At 38.3% G+C, this 25,310-nt stretch overlaps 1 protein-coding gene across 5 annotated transcripts in view; it reads right to left on the bottom strand.

Moving 5' to 3' along the window:
• Positions 1–4,184: 4,184 nt before the first annotated feature.
• The window catches only part of LOC111562867 (solute carrier family 12 member 7-like), a 37,697-nt gene continuing 16,571 nt past the window's right edge, over positions 4,185–25,310 (bottom strand). The window contains exons 1-25 of one of the 5 annotated variants that reach the window (XM_035944162.2): positions 25,073–25,223; positions 23,007–23,153; positions 21,157–21,211; positions 20,376–20,506; positions 20,156–20,280; positions 19,968–20,072; positions 19,125–19,339; positions 18,852–19,019; positions 18,504–18,602; positions 18,330–18,387; positions 17,957–18,131; positions 17,223–17,341; positions 17,021–17,119; positions 16,799–16,918; positions 15,576–15,680; positions 14,938–15,106; positions 14,433–14,628; positions 10,604–10,773; positions 9,670–9,801; positions 9,417–9,524; positions 8,956–9,051; positions 7,500–7,669; positions 7,186–7,200; positions 6,719–6,852; positions 4,185–5,976 (exon numbers count right to left, since the gene is read on the bottom strand). In XM_035944162.2, coding sequence (XP_035800055.2) covers positions 5,885–5,976; positions 6,719–6,852; positions 7,186–7,200; positions 7,500–7,669; positions 8,956–9,051; positions 9,417–9,524; positions 9,670–9,801; positions 10,604–10,773; positions 14,433–14,628; positions 14,938–15,106; positions 15,576–15,680; positions 16,799–16,918; positions 17,021–17,119; positions 17,223–17,341; positions 17,957–18,131; positions 18,330–18,387; positions 18,504–18,602; positions 18,852–19,019; positions 19,125–19,339; positions 19,968–20,072; positions 20,156–20,280; positions 20,376–20,506; positions 21,157–21,211; positions 23,007–23,153; positions 25,073–25,177 — 3,108 coding nt within the window. In that variant the 5' untranslated portion in view covers positions 25,178–25,223 and the 3' untranslated portion in view covers positions 4,185–5,884. Of the gene's footprint in view, positions 5,977–6,718; positions 6,853–7,185; positions 7,201–7,499; positions 7,670–8,955; positions 9,052–9,416; positions 9,525–9,669; positions 9,802–10,603; positions 10,774–14,432; positions 14,629–14,937; positions 15,107–15,575; positions 15,681–16,798; positions 16,919–17,020; positions 17,120–17,222; positions 17,342–17,956; positions 18,132–18,329; positions 18,388–18,503; positions 18,603–18,851; positions 19,020–19,124; positions 19,340–19,967; positions 20,073–20,155; positions 20,281–20,375; positions 20,507–21,156; positions 21,212–23,006; positions 23,154–25,072; positions 25,224–25,310 lie in introns of those variants that run through there. The other 4 variants (XM_023261642.3, XM_035944161.2, XM_023261643.3 and 1 more) reach the window with 4 other exon arrangements.

Raw genomic sequence — 25,310 nt, forward strand, 5'->3', positions numbered from 1 at the left:
TAAAACCAAATCAGGAAGCAAATGTGGGTGTCTGCATCATTGTTTCCAAAAGTCTCTTTTTCTGCCCATTCAGATTTAAATGCAAACGTGGAGTTTTCAAACTAAAACTGGATCAACAAAGCTTATAGAAGTCTCCATTTTAGAGATATTAAGCATCATAGTAGTGTGGATACTAGGCATGAATGTAGCGAAACTTATGCATCCTAAACAGAAACCTGTTATTGTGGATGTAGCTTGTGGTCTTTTCAGCAGTTTCAGTTGGTTTCTTGAAATAATGACATTTAAAATTTGTGTAACTGTCAGTGCAGTTCCACAATTGTTTTTATTACAAATTAGAGGGTTGTGTAGCCTGGTCCCTGAGTTCAGGCATGAGCAGATGATGAAATGAAATCAGGCATTTAATGAATAGCAATTATCAGATTAGTCTGTGTGGCTTCAGGCTAAATGAGTTTAACATCATTTCTGCTTTGATCTTGAATAAAGAAGACATGCCGTAAAATACTGCATAAAAGCCTTTCATAAAAGGAAGCACAGCGATATTTCACTAAGTGCACAAGTTTCAGAATTAAAATTCAACATTATCCCACACTTTCTCTCCTATGCCAACAGAAACAAAGCTTCAGGGGGTCAACAAGGGCAGTGGGAATCTGTGAAATAGTCCATGTTGTGATGTTAACACCCTACTATTAGCAGATGCTGGAATGATAATGACTCGGATGGGAAACAGAGGTACTCCCACTCCTCCTCCTGCATCCTTTCTGCAGAGTACATTCCCTTCCTAAACCTCTTGTGTTTTCCTCCTTTAGGTCTTCTTTAGGTCCATATTACTGGAATGTGAAGAACTATAAATGTCCCTCTCTGGTGACCGACACATTTTCACAGTGTTTGTGCTCAGCTCTAATAAAAAGTTAATCAAACCTTCTCAAAGCTTCTCTCCAGCGCTGGTCAGGAGGCTCGTCTCATGTTGATGATGTCCCATCAAGAGGCCCCTGCAGTTTAAAACTTCAACTTTTTTATTCTACTGCAAATATTTATTACACATATACATCATAAAGTGAATGCATAGTTTGTTTTGCACGTCCGTCATGCTGGATCGTTACTGTAGACCAGGGCTATTCAATTAAAAATTCACTGGGGCCGGATTTTCAGACTAAGAACATGAGCTGGGCCGGACGTTTTTAGCAGAAAGTGAGCAAAGTTAACCATTTAAAATAAACAAACAGATAACAAAGACACTGGATGTTTATTAACGTATTGCCACATCCAAAAGGACATAAACACAATAGAAGAGTAGTACTTAAACTAAACCTGTGCTGAAATACTGCTTCTTTAAATTTTACACTTCAAACACACAACTTCAACACATTTTGATAGGTAAATATAAGCACATGTTAAGGTGCATATGAACATAAAAACTAAGTGCAGATTAGAAACACCATCTTTTGTTTTGGTTACATCTGAAAGTGCATTAAAAAGTAACTTGCTTAACAGTAACTTTTCAGAACTTGAGACATTTTTCTTCTTTTGAAATAACAAAAAACAGAGTTTGTCCCTGTCCATATTTGGTCTCATCTGAGACAGTCACATCTTCAGTGCATATAATCAAAAAAATAAACAATGGGCACAGTGATAGTTACTATCCCTTTGAAATGAAATAAAGCTGACATCAAAGTGCATAATAAAGTGCAACTAAGTGAAATAACTGTCAAAACAAAATGTATTTCTTAAATATTAAACTTATCATAAGTGAACAAAAAATAGTCACATAAATACATAAAACTACCTTTAGTGTCTGCTACAGCACGCTGCTTTGTTGCACTTACCATGTCTCGAAGACATCTGTGGCCAGAATGTTTGACGTGTCAGACCTGTTTGATAGCAGATGTCACACTCGTCTTAACTTTATCGTCCGTTAAAACTTCATCCACGACAGCCAACATGCAGTCCTTCACAGTTTCTGAGTCTGTGAACGGCTTCTTTTTCGTGGCCCTTTCCTGAGCTGTGCAGGTCCGCTTCATTGTAGTACAGCTCCGGTTGTAAGATGCAGTCAAACTTTGAATTATAGCCGCTGTCTCATGACATCCCTCGGGAAAGTTTGTCCGAAACGCAGCATGTTTTTCAACGTGGTGTCTTCGGACATTATAATCTTTCAGCGCTGCAAAGCACTCATTGCAGAGTAAACGCATTGGTTTGGCGTTCGGACTTGGTGGTAAATAAATAAATACTTGTCAGTCCACGCAGGATTGACGGTTTTCCTCGCCGATTTGTCATTTCAGGATAGAAAAAGACATGCTGCTATTTTCGCCTGTATAGAACTGCTAATGTTAACTTTTCAAACGCGTCTCCTCAACACAATGCATTGTGGGTTAGTTGCTAAGTTACGGCAAGTGTTGCATTCAATGTTCGCAATAATGTTGGAATTTTTGTAAGAACTTGTCGTCTCGAGGGTTGCTTTCGGGACGCATGTGGCCCGCGGGCCGCTAGTTGAATAGGGCTGCTTTAGATGGTTGGAAAGGGGTCATTGGGGGGTGGGCCAGTTGTGAGGGGCCCGCGGGCCGGATGTGGCCCGCGGGCCGCCAATTGAATAGGCCCGCTGTAGACGGTACCTCTTTGCAATGTAAGTGACAAAACAGACAGACTCTAGATGGTAAAAATCTTTGGCTTTTCACGAGCTGTGTGAAGTGTTTTGCACAGTGACACTTATGGCCAGAGTGTTTTTTATGTGGATCCCGGCCAGCAGACGAGATTCATTTTGGGAAAACAATAAAGCGCCAAATTTGGATAACTGTGCTGATTGTTAAAGAGCAACGTGCACTTTAAAGTGAGCGCTGGTGGAGTACTAGTTACAGACAGTGGAGCAGAGTTGTAATTCAGACAGTGATCAGAGCATCGGACCGGTAGGTTTCTGTCGTTGTTCTGTGCGTGCTGACCCAGCTAACCGCTCTCTGGGACAAACAGGAAGCCATTTATCCTGGGCCAAGTTTCCCCACAGCTTTCTTACTGCGGCTCCAAGATTGTCTTTTGTTCTTTTGTGAGCCAAGAGACAATGATGATTTTTGGATGAAATTGATTTTTGGAAACTGAGCTCAGACCAGTTATGTAAGAGGTGACAGCAACCCGGCTCACCTCTTTTCTGGGCTGGACAAGAACGGACTCCATCTGATGAGAATTAATCACCCAAGAATATACCTAGATCACCTACACTCAGAAAACAAAGGTTAAGGTTCGCCAGAAAAACTAAGGCCACAGTTTACATCAGCCTTTTTTAGTTACGACAACGTGTAATGAAATCATGTTTAACCAGCAAATTATTAACCCTTTAAATGCCAGTTTGTTTACATGTTGCCACTGTTGATTTTTTGATCACAGTCTGGGACGCATCAGTGATTAACTCCACCGCTGATTCTGATGCGTTATTATTTTTAATGCACCGTTAGATTTAAAACTTCAAGACAAAAATGGGCTTGTAAAACATAAAACAACAAAAAAAATGCCTTAGAAATGTTGGAAATTAATGTTATTTTCCTCTTTCAATGATTAATGTATTTTAACCAACATCATTCCTGATTATAACTACTAAATATTATTTCATTTTCTGGGGATATTAACTGTTCAAATGCCAGTTTGCTTACATGATGCCAGTGTTACAATAAAGTAATCTATGGCTTTAAATAAGTGATGAAATGACAGACAGAAAAAAACAACATTGGGATAATAATAGGAGCCAGTTTTTCATGCAGTAAATTTTACCCTATTAGCTTAAAATGTTAAAAAAAAACAAACTCAACCTCAGCTCTCATCTTAAATTGGGTCAAAAAACAGGAAGAAAAATGAAATTGAGATGAGAAGAATGTAATTAGAGAAATCATAATAGTCTCCATCTGACCAACCGCTCATTCAGTCTCATTTCCTTTGCATACAGACTTCCTGCTTGGACATTTCCTGCCTTTTGTCTTTGTGTGCCTACAGATGTATGTTCCGTGTCATGATATGGGAGGCTCCTTCCACGTCTTCACAAACACTTCTGACTGTATATAAACTCATTATGGGAGTCATAGAAACACATCCTAGACCCATAAAACTCTGACTGAAAAGTAAGTATTTTGAAAAACTCAGCAAGATGTTAAACCAAACTTCCTCAGGCTGTTTTAAATGTCTAAATGAAATTTGCCACGTTTAACAACTTTGTGTTGCACATGAAGACCAAAGATTTATTCCAGTTCCACTGAGGCGATAATCCCAGATCAAAGTGGGTTACAAACCTTTCTTTTGAGTTTTTAAATAACTGAAGCTTGTTATTAGCTCTGATGAATGCAGTGACAATATATCAAGGTCACCACCTACAAAAACAACAATAACAAAAAACAATTATGCTCTAATGGCCTAAATGTGAAACAAAATACTGTACATCCATATTGTTCTCACAAGCAAACTGCTTTTCGTGCAAATGACAAGAAACAAAAGTCATTTGATGAAGTGGCAAACTGATTGTTTATGGTCAGTAACAAAGCAGGAAGAGGTGTCATGCTCTTATTCTGCAGCAAACATCTTTGGGAGTGGGATGTGATGAACATTTATATCCTGTTTCATTTTAACTGTGAAGATCTGGGACAAACAGAGATAATCCCTTAATGCTGCTTTTTGCAAATCTTGAGGCCAGTTTCTGCCTAATGTGACGCTTCATCAACCTCAAACTGTAGTTTTACTTTTTAAAAAGTTTTCTAAAATGGTGTCAAAGGACAGCAAAAGTCACTAATTTGTGCTATTTTTTTCATTTATATACGCAGAAACCAACTGTCCACATGATATTTTTAAGACATATGTCTTTATGATTAGTTCATTTACAGTGACAGAATAATAAAATAACACGATACACTACAGCATACAAGCCACACATACGAACTCCACTATATAGACCGACAAACTTTTTTTAAAAACCAATATTTCTTTTTTGATAAACAACATATAACGCATTCCACATAACTGTGTCAGCGGAAGACTAAAAAAACCTAAATTAAGTGAAAAAAATACTACATGAGCTCCATGTTGCTCAGTTTACCTCATAAACCAGACTACCACTGGCTTTTTATAAAATGAGTCAAATACAGCACAGATTAAGATTTAGCAAAATGCTACAACCACAGGAGTTGCAGTTCATCCATACAAACTGTCTTGTTTGATCAGTCTTGGCACATGGCACTTAATATTATCTATGACAACTAAAGCAATAGCCAAGACCATCTAAGTTACAAATGCAAGCAATAGTGCCACATTTGTTCACAGTAATCGCTGCATTTAGGTTTGATTAGATTACATTTTCCAAAATACATTGGCTTTAAAACACGTTCCAAAGTCAAATCTTTGTTAAATGCTGATGAAAAGTTTGACCATTGCCACTACAATAAATAAAGATACCATCCACTCTGTCTGCATTCCTCAGTGAAACCAGCGATCGGACTGTTGGCCAGAAAAACATGATAGAAAGAGTGTTCCTGTTTGGTGAAAGAATATCACCTTGAAATGTCAGAAAACAACTAGGGAAGAATATTCTCAAAAGGCAGGCACATCCGTGGCATCTGGCACTGTAAAGTCATTTCAAAGTCAAGAAGCTCCAGGAGGATGGGGGAGTAGATTCATGTGGACCCCCAGAAAGTGCAGCGAGCTCAGGCTGAGCTGCAGGCAGTGTCCCCTGTCCTTAACAGCAGCCATGGTTCTCCAAAATGTTGTGTGGCTTTTCTCCTGAAGTATGGTAGAAGGAATTTGTTCCACATGTTGGTCCCATCTTAGCATCCTGTCATCCACACCAACCCCTTCCTTCTGGTCTTCCAATGTGCGACCAGGTTTCCTCCCAGTGACCTTCCAAATGACCAGGAATCTCTTGGTGCTAGGAGTAGATAGTGATGACCTCCCGACCTCCTCCTCGAACCAGCAGGACACGGTCTAGACCTTCCATTAAAACCTCCAGGAACTCCATATCTGAGAGACACACTCTGGTTAAGGGCACACTAGACATTAAAATGTTACACAGTATGTTCAGGTGTACACATCTGGAGGGTTAGTTCTGTACAACCTTCATTTTAGTTAGTGAAGATGCCCTTTCCAATTTAACCCATACGGTTTAAACCTTTACATTTGTGTCTTCACATTGCAAACCTTGAACTACATAACTCTTTTGACAGTTAAACAAATGTGGTACTTATTTATTGGTAGTTAACTTAATGGGACTAAAAGATTTTTTGGCTTTTAAACTGTCTGCGTCCTAAATATAAGCTGCAGCTAGCCGTCGGTTAGCATAAAGATGGGAACTGGCCCAACCAACTAGTCAGCTCCTCCAATGCTCAATATTCAACATTGTATATTCAGTTTAACAAACACACAAACCCAGTCTCCAAATCACAACTTTTTTTGCACTTAGTTTTGGCACAGATTAAAGAAAATGACTGTAGAGGTGCTCAATAGTAGCCAGACTTTTTAACCTTTAGAAAGCGACAGGCTAGGTACTTCCCGGTTTCAAATCTTTATGCTAAGCTAAGCTAACTGCCTGTTTTGCTGTACCTTCATGCATAAAATACAGACATAAGAGTGGCATCCTTTTGTCCAAGTATTTCTCCAGTGTGCTAAAATTTCTTCCAGTAGCCGACTAAACAACTAAGTGACTTGTTGACAAAATGAACGGCTTTTTGCAGTGTAGCAATCATGTTCCATTGTAAAAGGATACAGTTCTCGTCCCCTTTCTTGTTCTTTGGTGGGCCTGGCATGTTGAGCAAGACCAGCTGTGAATTGTGGGATTTCTTGACCACCACCTCATTGAGCTTCACAGCTGTGTGCATCCTCCGCACGTTGGACTGGTTGCTATGTTAAATCAGAGACATTAATGAGCATTGATTGAACAAACAACATCCCATCCTGTGTAACAAAGCCCACCATAATTTTAATTACAATACTACAAATCAGCAATCTACAGGAAGCACACTATAAGTGATTATTTCTGATGATCTTGCAGGCAAATGCAGATGCATGCAGCTTCCGTACAAAACAGGAGCAACGCAAGCGTGTTTGTCATCATGCACTCTGATGTTCATGCAAACTGGACTACTTTCACACAAGCATGCCAACGGAATGATTTATACACACATGCACAGAGAGTTCATGCATATGCAAGCAAAAAGTTAGAAATTAACTTACAGATTCTCCCACTCACTACAGGAAGGGAGCAAAAAAAACAACAAATTCAACATTAGGACTAAATTGGGAGCTTATTGTCTCAAAGTCTTCACAAATGAGGGCAAGACTGATTAACAAATTGCAGTGTATTTATGCATATGGCAAAATAAGAGGATGATTCTTAGGTGGACAACTGCTGAACAAAAGAAAAAGATTAAGCAAAATCCAACTTATTGTTTAGTACCGAGTTGCATATTAACATCATGTTGGGACTTCAACAGAAGCCATGGTATGTGTATCTTTATGAAGTCTTGCAGCAGAGCAGATCTACGTACGGTTTCATATTGAACATGTCTTTGACTCCCATGCCTTCTCGTTGTTTGTTCCTCTCATTGATCAGTTTCTCTTTGGTCCAGGTCATGTGAACCCGATCTGGTGCAGCACCGACAGCTTTGTCATTCGCTGAAGAATGAGACGCCGTGTTCCTGTCGTGAATCAGCTGGGCCTAAATAAAGGAGTGTTCAGATGATTTAAAAAAAAATCTTTATCTAATACTGATCATTGCTTTACAGTAGACGGAAACATACAAATACGAAGAGATGCAAGTGGAGAATAAGTGTATGTTATGAAAGCAAGGGTGAGATCTATGATGATGGGAGTACATGCACGTTCAGACATGGACAGATGAACATCCTGCTCTGTTTTTGTGATATCTGACTCCCAAGTCACCACACTGAAATGAGCTTCGATAGAAATTAACACACATGCACAAGAATCCATAAGACTATACAATGATCCTTGGCGTCCTCAACTAAATTCATTCACCCATGTTTGAACCTCAGCTACCATTTCTGATGCTTACATTCTGTTTGTATATTTATTTGTTTTTAACTCTATGTTACCTCATTTGACAGAAATCTGTTATTTCTGACCATGTGTTAAACATAAATACCTCTTATGCATGATTAAATTAAACCTTAACTAACAAAATTGGTTAAACATATAATTTCTTTAAAATGTCAGTTTTAATCATTTCTTGGACTTTTTAACTGCATTTCTCTTTTTAAATTCAGTAATCTGGTAAGTAACTGAATTTAAATGTAGTCATTTTCAGCTGGTATGGGTAAAACATCTCTAAAAAGCTTCAGTAGAGGCAGTGAAAACTTCTGTGAAAGGTTTTGCAGTTAAACTCGAGTAACAAACATGACCAAGCCAAACGAACATCATTCAAACACCTGGATATTTCTTCTCTTACCTAGTCGCATGATAAAAAGAATTCAGAATGTATAACGTAAAATCTGTAGCATTAAATGTCACATTACTTCTCACCTAAATCAAGAAAAATGTCACTTAAAATCTTTCAAGTGATGGAAAAAAAAACTTCGTCCATGTTAACAACCATACTGCTTGTTATTGAGGTCAAAAAGTCAAACTTGCATCTTTATAAACCTGAAAAGTGCAGTTCAACCATTCTTGTACTAATAAATGGCTACTTAAATGTCATTAAGACTACTGTTGCATGATTGGGAATCTGAGGCACATTAACTCTGAAAAATTTGTCTTCCTCTAGTGGCGACTTTTGTTCTCTGCCTGCATCAGACAGTGTGAAGGGATGTGAATGGATGGAAGATGAACTCAATGAGTGGAGTTGAGGTGAAGAAGACGCCATGGAGCTTAGCTTCCAGTAACACCACTGTTTTAAGCATATTATATTTGTCAGTAATGGATTATGATGATGGCGAGGAAGGATGGCATGATAAATGGATGGAGCGGGTTGGTTGCCGTGGCTACCTCCTCCTCTGGAATGCACTGAGTGTAGAGCGGCGGGGCACACGAACACTTCTTCCTCTTTATGGAGCCGCGCGATACGTCAGTGATGCTCTGAATCTGAGTCCGTCGACACAAAATTGTTGCGGGAAGAGTTTCAAAGGTCAACAACGGCAGAACAGACGACGGGGATTAATGCTACACCTTTATCTCTGCGCTGCATGCGTGCATTATATAAGTTTTTCATCAGTTACATCTGATATATTCTAACAAAAAAGTGTTTGGGGCAGTTTTGCAGAAGTTTTTGCTCGTTTACATCAAGATCTATGTTTTAAAATGTTTGGACAAGTAAGTGTTGAGTTGTGCGTCATGGAATTCCACAGTAATGTATCAGAAAATGACAGAAATATACACAATAGGGAACAGTTTAGATCTGTATAATGCTTTGAGAAGTTGGTCATGGTGTACAGTGTGAGTAGCTATACCTCTCTTTCCCTCTCAGTGCGCGACAGCTGCATCTGTTTGAGCATCTGAGATCTCTGTTCCATCATCAGCGTCTTCTCGTAGGTGAAGGCTGAAATATCACTGTCGTGCTAGAAGGACGGACAGAACATCTGCAGATTCAGTATCAACGGGGACGGAAACATCATCATATTATGTGTTGTTAAAGTGAACAAGGAGCCAAGAAAACAGAGATTTAAAGATGGATCAGGAACTAGTAAGCGCAGACAGTCTCACCATCTCCACCACCTCCACCACTGCATCCAGGCGTAGATGGTAGAGAAACATCTGGAGATCTTTCTTCATCTGGATGGAGTTGTCATCCATCTGGGCCACGGTGAAGATTCGCATCTGGCACTTCCTCCACACCTACAGAGAGATGTATTGTTATTAGATGCAAGTGCAGGAAAACTACAAATTATCTGTGATCTTCCTCAGGAATATGTTTTATTATTTCACTGAGTGAACACTGGCAGCTTCTCCACTGAAATTCCCAGGCTACAGTTAGCAGAGTATCCCTCCTTATTTTATTTTGTGACACAAATAGAAGTTGCTTTACAGAACAAAACATGTCTTTATGTGCAAATGGTGCCAAAGATTTAAAACTGTTCTCCACAAACATGTTTTTTTTTTTCTTAAAACTGTGGAGATAAATGTCAGACCAAATAAAGCTGTGCAGGAAAGAGAAAATGTTTTTTTTCCCAGCTGAAAATACAAAAAATACATGTAATTTGAAAGTAAGAACCATACTCCTTTATGGAGATTATAAATATGTGTGTAATGCTTCGTAAAATAATTGCAAGTTACTTTTAATCATAAGTTCGAAAAATCTACTAGATTTTGTGTCATTTTACATTTGTATTGACTCTGTCCTTGCTTTTTACAGTCTAAATGTGTCTCCTTTGACTTAACTAAATAATAATGAATAAATTCACAGTTTTTATGTCACATCCCCATACTGTCTGTGCAGTGAAATGTAAAGCGACTGTTCTCAAAGCTGAGCAATCACAATAAGACATTAAAAAAACAACAACTCTTTCTAAATAATCGAAAATTAGAAAAAGGTCACAGTGTCATAAATGTTACAGAATTACAGATTTTTATACTATAATAACATTCCATTAACTAATCTAAGAGTAAAGTGAAAAGGCAGTTTAGGGAACAAACACACCTTGTGCTGACTGAGTAAGAAGGGCAGCAGCATGAGCAGTCCACCGTCGTGTACGATCCACCAGACGTCAATGGTTCCCTCCTTCAGGCGCTCCTGGTTTCCGGGGAAATGGTCGATGTTCTTCGCAACCATCAGAGCCTGATGTGCTGCCGTCGTCTCTCTCACAGTTTCTGAAGGGAAAAAGAAAGAGAAACGGGGCGATAGTGTTGAAAGTGTGAAAGTTATTTATAAAGATAATGTAGTAAACCTGCTGACATGCCATAAATCCACACTTGACTCACACACTACTTTATATTAAATAACTCAGAAAGACTTGGAATCTTGCCAGTCTTTTCTTCAGGAGGAAATGACATCATGTGGAGCAGGTCATGTGATCTGGAATTAAGACACTTCCTTGAGAGGTGTTTTTGTAATGGGGAACTTAGTGGAAAGTGATTTCTGGGACACAGATACAATTAGTTATTTTCCATATGGAATTTGATATATCGCCAAAAAAGAAATATCTGTCATGATTATCTCAACTTAATAAAAAGAACACAATCAAAACTATTTTGAATCAGCTCATTTTATTATTGTTTAGCTAATTAGAAGGTGGTTGTTATTAAATTCGGACGGTTATTTAGTTGACATTTTAGTGATATCCAGTCATTTTTTATTAATAAGTGATTGTTTCCATAATAAATAATTGTGGAATTTGTAAAGACATGAGTTTTTTTTTTACTTTTAATAAAAATGTATGCATGATGTGTCTCATGAACTTCAAAAGTCCCTCAATTATATACTGACCCAGTGATGAGCTTTTTAAACCAGGTCTGTCAGCTGTCATTCACTCTCATTGTACTTTTTCCTCTTGCACAGATAAAATCATGTCTTGCAATTTGTTATAGACGAGCCCCTATTAGGAATTAGCTTTCTAAATTAAGTAAATGTGAATAAAGTTGTGTGATTAAGGTATTCAAGGTTCTACATAAGAGTTCAGTTAGGGTTTTCTCACAAGGCTTCATTACACTTTATAACCTCTTTAATAATAGTTAATACGCCACTTACTGATGCTAATGGGTCAGTGGAAAGCCACTGACAAGAACAATGTGTGCTTTGCTTTTCTTTCAGACTAGATAACTCAAATTCCTCTGACAGACTGTTTGAGCACTTATCATCTGTAAAAAAAAAACAAAACAAAACAAAACAGCCTATGCAACCATCTATTAACTTCTCCATGGAGTTTTACTTGATGTTGACATGTACAATATTTTGAATACTTGAAATGTAGAAGGAGGAATTCAGCAAATATTTTTCCCCCCACTGTTAGTTTAGAAATGAAGATGTTTCCCCTCTCTTGTCCTGTTTAAATCATATGCTTTTAGAATAACTTGTTTGTTTGTTTGTTTCCATACAGATGTAATGCAGCAAAAATGTTGGTAAACCAAATGTCATTTGGAAGTTAATGTTATTTGTTAATAAGCAGTTTATTTGAAATTGGGTTTTGCCCTGCAGCACTTTCCAACACAGCACAGTGATCACACAGTCAAACAGAGACACTGCTCTAATTAATCAAAAAGCTGAAAATACTCAAGTTTTTGTGTTTTAGGGGGATTTTTCATGATCTGGCAACCTAAAAGTTGTCCCTGTTGATGCCGTAAAACTGATCTTGGCAAAAGATTTAGTTGTTTAATTATAGATCACACATCCTGTAACAATGTCGCCTTATCAGAATGTGAAGCTGCCTTATTGTGCGTTTGTGCTGGTGATAGCTGTGGCTAGAGGCTTTTTGTTTTTTGGGTCGCCTGTCTTGCCACCACACGCGATATCTCCTGAATGCATGAAGTGAATTTCCCCAGATTTGACACAAACGTCTACTTAGACTCAATAATGAACTTAAAAGCTAAATGCAATTCAAGATTTGTGTTCAAGGACACGTCTTTTTAGGTTTTACTGACATGGATTGCGTGTCTCAGGAACAACCAGACAGGAAAATAACATTTACGACAGCACTTCCTGTGGTCACCAAGTATCAAAAGGTGCTTTCAACTCTTTAATAAGGACGAACAGTCAACCAACTCTTATATCAGAAGCGAGGCTGATTATGATCAAACGTTTTCATGATGTTTTGATTTGTCTGAGCTATGAATTTTAAAGGACAAAAACAAAGAAGCCCTGTTGTACCATTCAGGACTGTTATTATCTCTCTGTACACATGCCTCCTATGTGAATATCATGCAAATAAATTAGACTAAATCGGTCTGAAGAAAACAAATGTCTCAAAAATTACGAATGACTGTTTAGATGGTGTAGCAGTTCCCAGTACTTGCTATGGTTTATTTGTTGAATAACTGCCCTTTGACTTCATTGAAAGATTTTAGTTTACTTGGTTTAAGGTAAAATGTTATTGGCCAATTCTCGTGTATATTTTCTGCTAAATCCCTGAATGTTAGAAAGGACCACTAGTTTGTCTTGTAGGTGTCCTTAGCACAAGTTTAAATGATGTACAGTTATGGAAATCCATGCATATTTTTTCATTATTATATTGTAACTGGCAAAGTCAGTCATTGAGGTTATATTCAGTTTCAATTTGTTGGTGTTTTGTGGTTGTTTATGGGTCATGGTGATCAACAGTATGTGAATTTGAGCACAAATTAAAACTCGTTAAATTAAATGGATGCTTTTCTTCTTCTCCTCTATTGAACAAAGATGAGAGAGAGGCCTATTCTAAATACAGGCAAATAAACCTGCCATTTATCTTTGTATACACACCGAGAAATTCCAAAAATATTCTCTGTGAAGGTCTGTCTTATTGCTTAATCTGCTTTGTCATAGACTCCAGTGTAACTCTCCTATAGTGCATTACTGTTGTTCAAGTGAGTGAACCAAAGTTTCTGGTATTTTTATACCTCAGAAGATCCTGCATGATGATATTTGCATGATGCATGAAGTTACTTTCTGAAATATTCCTTGTGAGTCCGCTTGAGGACACAAAAAGGGAGTTTTATTCTGACACCAACCAACTCACTGATAACCAGTGTAAGCTACATCTCTGCCTACTGGCGTAAAAAAAAGTGCAACACTGTTAAGACTCTTTGTCCTGGTGGAGCTTTTTCTAGTTCCTCTGGGATAAACCACCCAAAGCAGGGGAACACCTTCTGCATGTTCCACCACACAGCCCTCAGTCACCAGCACATCCAAAAGAGGAACAACTCCAGCTTTACTTATGTTTAGTAAGGGTTGGTGTTGAAATAATTAATAAACATCATCATCATTAGTTCATTAGTGTCTGTAGTTCTGAAGTAACTCATCTCATTCTCTTTCTCACAATTCGTTCATTTAATTGTTTTACTTTGACTCTTTGATTTGGTTGTTACTCAATTATTATTTGTCATTTCTAGTAGTTGTTTGGATAAATACATGTATATCAAAGGTAAACACAATATTTTGTCCTGTTTATGTCTTTTAAACAAGAAATCAGTGAGATTTAGAAGTAAAAATGACAGTCTGGGGTGGTGCATACAAGTGCATATATAAATAGTATATTATGTCTAAATGGATAAAATGATGAAGTGATGGGAGTTTATCCAAAACGCCGAATGTCATTTTAACTGTGACATCATAATGTTATGGCGAAACACTTTTATGGCCTTTATTTAATGCCATAACTCAAGAACAGAAGAGGAGATGGTGACATATTTCAGATTTTCACAGATACTGATTCAGTGACACTAATCTTTAATGCCCATTTATTAAATTCACTCAGAGTCTTCACAAATCATTTGAGATTCAGTATTTGGCGATAGTTATGCTGCAGTCTTGCAGCTAGAGTGTTGTCTGTGTAGTTTACCTATGAAGTTCCTCCGGGCTGAGGAGTCCTGGGCTTGTTTCCATCCTGCTGGCCAGGCCATCAGGACAGCATTGTGTTTCATTCCCCCCAGTCCTGCTGACTGGATTAATATGGAGAAACCGTCTCGTAGGTTGGACGACACCACCACATGGGAGAAGCCTTTGGTCCGCTCTGCAGCCATGGCGGATTTCAAACTCTGCAGGTAGAAAGTGCAGCAAAGAAAAGGTGACGTGCACACTATTGTAATTCATTTAGTCACTAAATAACATGTTGGCTGCCTGTTTTCTCTCTGCAGTTTGCATTAATGGCTTTACATGAATTGATAGTAGATCTAAGGTGAACATAAGCAGCATTAACAAATTCAAATTGATACACAGAGGAAGAAATGCTTCATTTTCAGGGTCACTTCAAAAAACAAGATCATATAACAGTAACACGTGGAAAATAGTTTGTTAAATATGTCCAGCACAGTTTTTAGATGACATGACCAAACCAATAGACCGACCTGCTCTCCAGCCTTGGCATCGTTGCCCCGGGTCATGTAGGTTCCCTCCAGGACTGAACAGACGATGGTCAGTCCTTTCCCTGCTTTGAGCTGCGTGGTGAAGGACAAGAGACGAGGATGTTTCACTTGCAGGTCTGAGTCCAGTTTACACAACACCAACACCTGAGGCCTGAAGAGAGAAAACATGTTGGTAGCATAAAAACAAACAACTGTGTGCAATATGTGCGTTAATAATTCTGATTACACAGATCCAAACTAGATGCAAGTGAAGTAGTCGGGAGCAGGAGCCGTTTTAGATTTTACACCATCTTGGTTGGATTCTGGTGTTGGTCATTATTTTGGCATTTTATTCATTGAATTCTTGACTGGCAATGAAAACAAGACTGTAAAAAAACAATTATTTTCAATCATTCAGCTATATCAGCAACTTAGAGTACAGAATATCACAAATCTGAAACACAGCTGAAGCAGAGCCCAAGATGATGTTTTCATATTGCTTGTTTTGTTCAACCAACAGCCCAACATGTTCATTTTACAGTTGTGTGAAACTGAAGTAATCTAATCCTTAAGTTTAAGAAACCAGCAAATATTTACCATTTTGTATTTTATTTAAAAGTTCATTTCCAGAAGACACTAACCTCCAGTTCTTGGTATGTGGTGGAGCTTCCTCCAGACGGATGAGAGCGTAGCGTGCTGCATTTAAGGACAGACCTCTGATCCCATCTCCCCATTCTTTCACTGCCCTGCAACAAAATGGTCCAAACTTTCACTTCTCTAACAGAATGTTGAAGAAGAAACTGACGGTCAAATGTTTATCCAGTCTCCAGGCATTTAAGAGGTTTAGCTTCCTCTACTGTCATGACAGAAATATTTGGTATTAGATGCACATCTTTGAGCACATAATTCATCAAATTTCATAGAATGTTTTTTCATTGGTAGAAGGTGATCTGAAGCTAATCTATCCATGGACAAACTGTGAGATCCAAATCTAATCTAATCTCAAATACAACAGAAGCATTTATCTTCACTCAATATTATTGTGTTCAGGGTTGACTTCTTGCTTCCAAAATAGCTATTTCAATGGTCCATCCATTTATCCATCCATTTTCTTCCACTTATCCAGGACCAGGTCGTGGAGGCATCAGGCGAAGCAGGTTATTCCAGACGTCCCTCCCCCCAGCAATGCTTTCTAGCTCTTACTGAAGGATCTCGAGGCGTTCCCAGACCAGATGAGATACATAATCTGTCCAGCGGGTTCTGGATCTACCCCAGGGTCTCCTCCCAGGCGTACGTGTTTGAAAAACCTTCAAAGGAAGTCTCCCTGGAGGCATTCGAACCAGACGTCCAAACCACCTCTACTGGCTCCTTTCCACTCGAAGAAGCAGCAGCTCTACTCCAAGCTCCCTCCGGATGTCTGAGCTTCTCACTCTATTTCTAAGGCTGAGCCCAGCCACCCTATGGAGGAAGCTCATTTCGGCCACTTGTACCCACAGTCTCATTCTTTCGGTCACTACCCAGAGCTCATGACCATAGGTGAGAGTTGGAACGTAGATGGACTGGTAAATTGAAAGCTTCACCTTGCGGCTCAGTTCCCTCTTCACCACGACGGTTCAATACAATGCCCACATTACTGCTGCTGCTGCACCAATCCACCTGTCCATCTCACGCTGCATTTTCCCATCACTCGTGAACAAGATCCTGAGATACTCATTTGCTTGGGGAAACAACTCCCCTCTAACCCGGAGGGAGCAGTCCATTGGTTTCCGTCACCAGTTTCAATGGTGCAACAACAATATGGAGGAAAATTTTCCATTTTTGCTAGGATATTGCCATTAACGGAGAGTTTAAGCAGTTCACTTACCCCCTGTATTCGATGTATTTGTAGATACAGCCAGCAATCACCACAGCAACCAGGGCATAGTACCAGGAGGAGACAAACATTAGGGAGAGACAAAGACTCATCCCCAAGAAGGACAGAGTCCTGCAGGAAGCAAACTCACAGTTCAGTTATTGCTGCCATATTAAGAGGCATAAACGTATCAAAGACATGATTTTATTGCAGTTATTTGGAGTCTGTTGTTACCAGTGATAAAACTTAAAACGAGGTCTCCAGTTGGGGGTTCGGAGCAAAGTCTGAACAGCACAGGCCAGGTTGACGAACAGATAGCACATGAGGAAAAACCTGAGCAGACAAATGATCACATCAGAACGTAGCAAAAATAGTAAGATGGTAAGAGCATGTGAAATATAAAGTCACGCTGGTTTTTATTCTTTAGTCTGCATACATGGAGAGGATGGGGGCCACATCATCCAGAGAAGCGATGAGGATTCCTATCTCACAGATCCCAACTGTCAGCAAAAGAGCCCATGTGGGTTCTCCATTAGCCTTCCCATGACCAAAGACCTGACAAATAATGAGATACAGATAACAAATGAATACATTTAAATATCTGTACAATGACTGCAATGGATTGATATTAATGTATCTAAATATTAACATATCTATGCAACAAAGAGTTCAATAATTCAAACTAATGTAATGGGTGTGCAGATGGATGCACAGCTGAATCCAGCTTGTAACTATGAATAAATCTGATGTAAATGATGATTTTTCTCATTGACACACCAACATGCAGCTAGCACAGTTGGAAAGGTGAAGTTGTGCAGTTTTATTTGATGTGCCACACCTCACTGCAATAAATACTTAAGCAAGAGCAATTCAACCAAGAAGAAGGGGTGTAAAATAGGACACAAAGTCCATCTGTCAGGCTCGACAGGTTAATCAGCCTGTTAATTCATTTATTATGGGATAATAACTGATAATCTTAACAGTCATCAAGCTATTTTTACAGTGACTTACCAAGCAGAATTTGCTGCAAGCACGCAAGTCATACATCAAAAAAAGGGGAAAAGGAACAGAAGCCAACAATGCATTTTGTGTTTGGATGAGAGTTGAAGTGAATGTAAAAGTATGGAAAAACTTCAACATAAAGAAGAGGCCAAAACTTTTAAGGCTAACCTGTAGGAATGGGATGATGCCATCCCGAGCGATGGCCTGCAAAAGCCTGGGGGCACCAGTGAGGCTCTGCAGTCCTGCCCCACAGCAGGAGAAAAACGAGCCAATCACGATCACCCACGGCGACGGCCAGGCCAGAATACCGATGACTGGGTTCTTCTTTACTGAGTAACCAAACCTGAAACACCCCCAAGCATGCATATGGATCACTGAGTGTTCTCAGCCTATACAGTATCCTAAAAACCAAACAAAATGCATTCTTGCACTATAGATAACCAGTCCTCTATTTAAAAGAACCTGCTGCCGAATATCAACATTTGCTTCTCCGCAAGTTGCAATGAACGAATGAATAAATATAATTCGAATATTCTCTTACTTGTCTCTCAGCACAACTCCCTCAATACAGGCACCAAACAGGACCACAAAGGAAATATCTGACCATGACATTAAGATGGAAAGAACAAATACAGCATGATCTGTGTCATTAGAGCACATGCAGGTGAAAATCTAACTGGCAAACTCGATCTGCAGTACAGAGTTTGGAGGATACAAATGAAAGAGGTGGTGAGAATAGCCAGTATTGTTCCTATTGGGATGGACCTCTGGGCATCTCTCAGATCACCAGACCTGTTAGAACCAGCCATTATACCTGAAAAACACACACACAGACACACATTTTACTTAGTTAAACATAAGAGAAGTATGTTTGCTAACTACTAACAACAGACATTGTTAGATAGGCTTTTTTACCTACACATTGACATTTAAGCAACATATTAAAGTCTGCTGATCAAACTATTGTGTTTTGCACTGCAAAACACTTCAGTTTGACAAAGTTATTATTATTATTGAGGCAATATTTCAATGTTTGACTCATTTACCAGTGTAAATCATGTACCTGTGACAGAAGGGAAGTAAATTCCCACCAGCAGAGTAAAGTAGGTCGTGATGTCGTTGAAGAGATAGTTCATATTTTTTTCTTCAGACGGGACCTGAGCTGCTACCGAAGACTGTTTTTGCTTCTCTATCACTGTACCAGCTGGGCCATAATCACCCCACAAGTTGTCTAACAGAAAGACAGACAGAAAAAAGCATGATCAGCCAGGTGACTGGGATCCAAGTTCTGGGAAAGAGTAAATAATTCCAAACGAAGGTCTAGGTGGATTCTCACCTTTGATAACTCCACTCAGCAGCCCTGGTATGGCCCGTATCTCTGTCAGGTTGTTTAGGGTGAAGTATTCATCACAGGTTTCATTATAGGAATATTGACCACTACAGAAGAGGCTCCAGAGCTCTGTGGGGATGGTGGTGTTCTTTATAGTGTCAGTCTTTGCACAAGTTTCAAAATTTTCATTCCTCAGTGAGCGATTCCCCAACAGACAGACACTGTGGAGGAGAGAGAGGTTAGATGGATGTTAAAGTATCTGTTCTGACTGACAGGTTTAGTTTTGAACTGAGTTTAGTTTTAGTGTTTAACATTCCACCACCATTTCACATCAAAACAAGCAATGATGTCAGCAAAACTTCCTCTTCCTCTTCACTTTCACTCACAGCTACATAGGTTGGGTACATGAGAGTCGAGAAAAATGTATCCAACTACAACCAATTATCCCAAACTTGCTAATACATTTAATGGCCCTATCAAGTCTTTTCCACTCTGCATGCGTCTGTTTCCACGATCTGTGAGACTGGAGCCGACTCATGGAAAAAGACATACAAAGACCAGAGCTGGCAGAATAAAGTGTAGCAGAGGAGAGTCTCAAAGCAGAAATTTTGTCCAATTCAAAAATAGCTAAAATCTCATTCTTATGTAAAATAAAGGATATATATGCTGTCTTTGCAAGTTATTTTTCTCAGTTAATGATCAAACAAACACCCAGCAGGTCATGGATGTCTGCTAACTTCATTTTACTGACTAACTAGTCACTTTGCTGTGGTGCAGCTAACAGCTTAAAGTGTATCAAAAAGCATTAAAAGACTATTATTTACTGTTATTCATCTGTTGGTCACTTACTTAAAGTCTGGCGGTTCGATGAGCGTCTTGATGACTCCTGCATACGTGGCCATGATGGACAGAACCACACATGACAGAAACACCAGGGCCAGTTTGTTCACATACCTGCAGAGAGAAGAGCAGCACATGTGATTCCATGTGCTGGTGGGTATGCTTATGCTTGTGCATGTTTCAGTGTGGACACTTACTTCACACCTACAAACACAACCAGCGCCATCAGGACCAGGCAGCACGTGCCGTAGACGCGCATGTTGTTGTGCATTGCTTCGCTGTTGTTTTCTTTGAACACTATTGCAGTTGGAACAATGTACGTCTGGTAGCGGGCGGACAGAAAAAAAAAACAGAGCAAAGGGCTTATTAATGTGCTACAGAAGTGACTATTGACCTTTTGTCTGAAGGTTAACCCACCAGCAGAATCTCAATGGTGCCCAGGATGTACAAGGATCCCGCAAATGTGGTTCCCAGGTACAAACACAGACCCACAGCTCCTCCAAACTCTGGACCCAAAGATCTGGAAATCATGTAGTATGAACCGCCAGCTGTAGACAAATGAAATCTCACTTAGATTACTACAGAATGGATTCCTTGGTGTTTTTATGACAGGATAATGGTATTTTCATGGGAGAAAAAACACACAGTCTGACAACAAATTAAGAGTCATGTGGGTTTAAATGGATCTCCATCAGTCATTAAGAGAAGTTTTTTAAGGAAATGTGTAAATCCTGAATCTAGATATCAACAGCTGCTTATAAACTTTGTGTTTTTCGTCACATGACACCATAAAATGAGGTTCTGTCTGGTTTCATGTACCTTTCCTCAGGTTACATACAGCGCATTATCTTCACTGAGAATGCTCCTACTCAGAATTGTTGCATTTTAATACTTTTTTAAGCGTGTACCAACCAACCAAACACCTAGATAAGTGACTGCAGACTTATGTGCATTGCCTCTATTTGTTCATTAATGCACTGGCTTTTTTGTGAATTGCTGTTGAACAAAGGTTTGTTTTTGGCTGGATGCAGCTGAAAAACATGCAGTGAATTACATATTTTACATATTTTTAAAATAATTTCTGGTCTTTCAGATCATGGCTTTTCAAATTAAAAGCAACTCAGCATTGCTCTTGAAAATGCAGCTGGAGTTGTAAGCTTATAAAAAATAAAAGCTAATAGACCAATTCATAATGTACCTGGGACGACTCCGTTGGTTGCTATGGCGCTCATTGATATGGCTGTGAGTAGAGTCTGCATGGAGAGAAACAGGAAAGATGTTCAGTTGTGGATGGAAAATGATCTATTTCAGGTAATACACAGTAATTTCACACAGTTTACATATTACTTTAGCCAAAATCATTCATGAGTGAAAAATGCTGAAATGACCTATACTGATATTTAACTGCTGATATAAAAAGATTCAGGAAATATATACCAAAACAACATTCTTTTTCAAAATTTGACTCAAATGTAAGTATATATTTTTGCTTTTAATAAACAAAAGAACACTAATTCAAGTCTGATACAAATAGACTGAACAGATGTTTGATTTGTTAAAAAAAAGATTAATAGAACACATTTAAAGCAGTCAAAATTTTCAATAATTATTTCACAAAAACATAAAAATAATTAAAAGTTTTCGAAATAAAAGCATCAACAATATTATTATGTTTTTTTTGCTTACTAATTTCTTGATTAAACAGTTGCTTGATTTAAAAAAGAAAGAAAAATATAACAAATTCAAAACAATCAGTCAATAATTACTTAACAAAATAAATAAAAATAATTCCAATTTTAGAAATAAAAGCTTCAAATTCTCACATTTGAGAGACAGAAGCCAAAAACTACTCAGCATTTTTAAAAATTAAAATGCAAATTGATTAGCAAACGGCAGCCATTTATTAGATAAAACATCGTATTTCAAAGGTTTTCTTTGTACAACCCAATAGCTGACCAGTACCACATGGGTGCAAACGCCACCAGGTAGGGAATTTCCAGTTACATTCCCCGCTAGTATGACCTTTACTGCATGTCATCCCCTACTCTCATCCCTGTTATTTTATTTCTTTATTTCATAAAATCTATAAAAGAAAAGAGCTAAACTGAAAACACAATCAGGATAAGTACCTATGCTTCATCTGCATATCTTACTACCACACTAACAGGCAAAATATTAAAACAAAGATAAATGGAATCAATTCCAGGTTTGTTTGTGTGGTTTAAAAGTTGTATCACATCCTTTCAAAAACCAACACTGCCCTATTCTGAATCAGTTAATGCCTTATTCAGAATGATCAATGATGAATTGTACGGTCATTTCAAAATATTTGGCAGAAGTAATGTATCTTCTTTTTGTGTGAAGCCATTAGAGATTTCTGAGGGAGCTAGAGAAAAGAAATCTAACAAATGGCCTTTATTCTACATTTGCAAGTGAGAATAAAAGTTAAGGATTTAAACTTTGATTGAAGTTTGCAATATACCGCTGATACTTTGTCCATAGCAGAGGTTTGATACTACAAATTAGGTCGATCCTGGGTGGTAAAATGCACATAAGTGCCAGCATCATATCTTTATTCCCCGTCATCTCTTCAGCGTAAAGGATCAGAGGGTGGCCGAGTGAGTACGTATTGTAGGAGGCTGTTGTTTGCAGATTCACATCACATGAGTGCTGAACATTTCAGTCCAAACTGCTCAAACAGTCCCTTCTCTGTTTGGCCATCTGGAGCTACTGACGTATGAACTGTGGCTGTAAATGAGATGTTAATTTTCTGCTTGTTTTGAGGTCTCTTTTTCCGAGCTCAGGCACAGAAATTATTGCTCGCCTCACCATAAATCCAGGAAGGTGCTTTAAAAGACGTCTTATTCGTTCACCATGTTGTGAAATTCTGTCAGGAACATGTCATTGTTCCTAGGGATTGTTACAGCAGGGCCAAGGGAGTCTACTACCTTGTCTGTCTATCATTTCTACTACGATTGATGGTCACATTTTGGCAAAATGTAGTGAAGTTAAGTGTTCTTCTGGTAGCTGAAGCTGTCAATTACTCACACAAATGCAGCACATGGAGACGATGGCGAAAGACCCCAGGATTCCTGCTGTACCGACAATCCAGGTGAGACGCAGAAAGAGAATCACACCCAGAATGTTCTGCATGCAGGGCAGGTAAACCCCGATAAATGTTCCCATCTGGGGGACCTGGGGATGGAAAAGCCACACATATGCACACTGGTGAGGGAGAAAGGTTTGTAAAAAAGGAACCTCAAGATGTCAGCATTTAGAGTCTGTGAGGAGAAGCTTTGATGTATATTAGAATCAGAATCAGAAATGCTTTACTTGTCCCTGAGGGGAAACTGCTTACGTTAGAGTTACTCCCGTTCAAAGTCTTAGAAAACAGGAAATACATAGACAAACAGAAGTCGAAAAACATGTCAAAAACATATAGAAATAAGCTGAAAAATATGGCCTAAAAATATAAACATAAGTAGAAAAGTATGTCCTAAAGATATAAACATAAGTAGAAAAATATGTCATAAAAATATAAACATAAGTAGAAAAATGTCATAAAGATCTAAAAAAATGATGTTGAAAATATGTCCTAAAGACATTAAAAAATAGGTAGAAAAATATATCCTAAAGATATCACCATAAGTAGAAAAATATGTACGAAAGATATAAACATGAGTAGAAAAATGTGTCCTACAGATATTAAAAAAATGTCGAAAAATATGTCCTAAAGATATCCAAAAAATTGAGAAAAATATGTCCTAAAAATATAGACATAAGTAGAGAAATATGTCCTAAAATATTTTTTAAAAATGTAGAAAAAGATGTCCCAAAGATATAAAAATAAGTGGAAAAAAATGTCCTAAAAATATAAACATAAGTATAAAAATATGTCCTAAAAATATAAACATAAGTAGAAAAATAGGTCCTAAAGATATAAAAGAAAATGTATAGAAAAATATGCCCTAAAACTATGAACTTAAGTAGAAACAGTATAAGTGTATAAATGTAAAATGTGCATTATTCTAAGAAATGGCACTGTTTTGCACAGAGATACGTAATTATTGCACATTGTTGAGAGTTAACTCAAGAAGTGAGTACTAGAATCCTTTTTCCTTAACGTGAGAGTGGACAGGCATAGAAACTGTTAAAAAAAAAAGAAAGATGACATGAAACAAATGTCCCTACATGTTTAGATTCAACCAAACATGTCCCATTTACAGTACACATAAAATCACTATCATAGATCTTGATATATTTGGACTCTTTTCATTTAGAGAGTTAAATTACAATCCATGTTCTGCCTTCAACACAACTGTACATGTCTTATTATATTATTTTTAGTAAAGCAGAATATTGTCACAACATTTTGCATGCTCTACAAATTGGACTTGTTTCCCTGCAGATAACTTTCGCTGGTGAGTATTAAACTTTGTTTTGGAAACAAAAAGTGCTTGTGAACAGAAACAGAGGAAAGATTATGCATTTTTCTAAACTACTGTATAGGAATTTCGCTCCAATTATTAGCTTCTTGTATTTGTAACAAATCTGTATTTTTGCCAATCATAGTGCTACCATTTATAATGAACTGGGAGACCCTGGAGCTGTTTCCAAGATCATTTAGATTTAAAAAAAACAAAAAAAAAACAAAAAAATGTTTTTGTGGAGATACCTAGAAAATGAATGAACGAAGTGATTGCACTGCTGAAAATGAAGCTGGTTTGCCTTCTTTGCCTTCGTTGTAATTGCGTATGGAAGCATTGTTTTTTTTAAAAATATCCTCATCCTCAAAGGAGCTTGCACAATATTGAATAAAAATAAGGGAAGAAAGCAAAAAGTTCAAATAATTATTTTGAAAATCCCTTTAATTTCACCCCTGGTGTAACTTTAGTGTCACTGTGAGCAGTGCATCTTCTATTCAAAAGCAGTAAAACAGGTAAAGTACTGTTCTTAACGCATAAAACAGCTTCAGGAGCAAAGCAACATCAATGCACTCGAGTTTCTGCGCTCTCATTGGCACTATCCAGCTTTTCTACTAACTCATCACACTGCACAAGCCTGCTGTAACACCTCTACCAGTTCCCTTCCACAGAAAACCAAAGGGTACGTACCATTTTTCGACTTACGAATGGTTTCTCCTGTGCTCTCTCCATCACACTCAGTTGTCTGTCTAAATGCTGCAAAGGGCCTGCTGTGGATCTCCACACTTCCCACATTCTCTCTCTTATGTGACACTGTCTTGCCTCTGTTTTCTCCCCCTCACTGCCTCCGCTTTATCCGCTTTATCTGCCTTGATCACTTTAGTCTCGAGCTTTAGATCTTCCTCTGTGCTCTCAGCGATCATTCAGG

The sequence above is a fragment of the Amphiprion ocellaris genome, chromosome 10 (assembly GCF_022539595.1).
Source record: "Amphiprion ocellaris isolate individual 3 ecotype Okinawa chromosome 10, ASM2253959v1, whole genome shotgun sequence".
In the NCBI taxonomy this organism is placed as follows: domain Eukaryota; kingdom Metazoa; phylum Chordata; class Actinopteri; family Pomacentridae; genus Amphiprion; species Amphiprion ocellaris.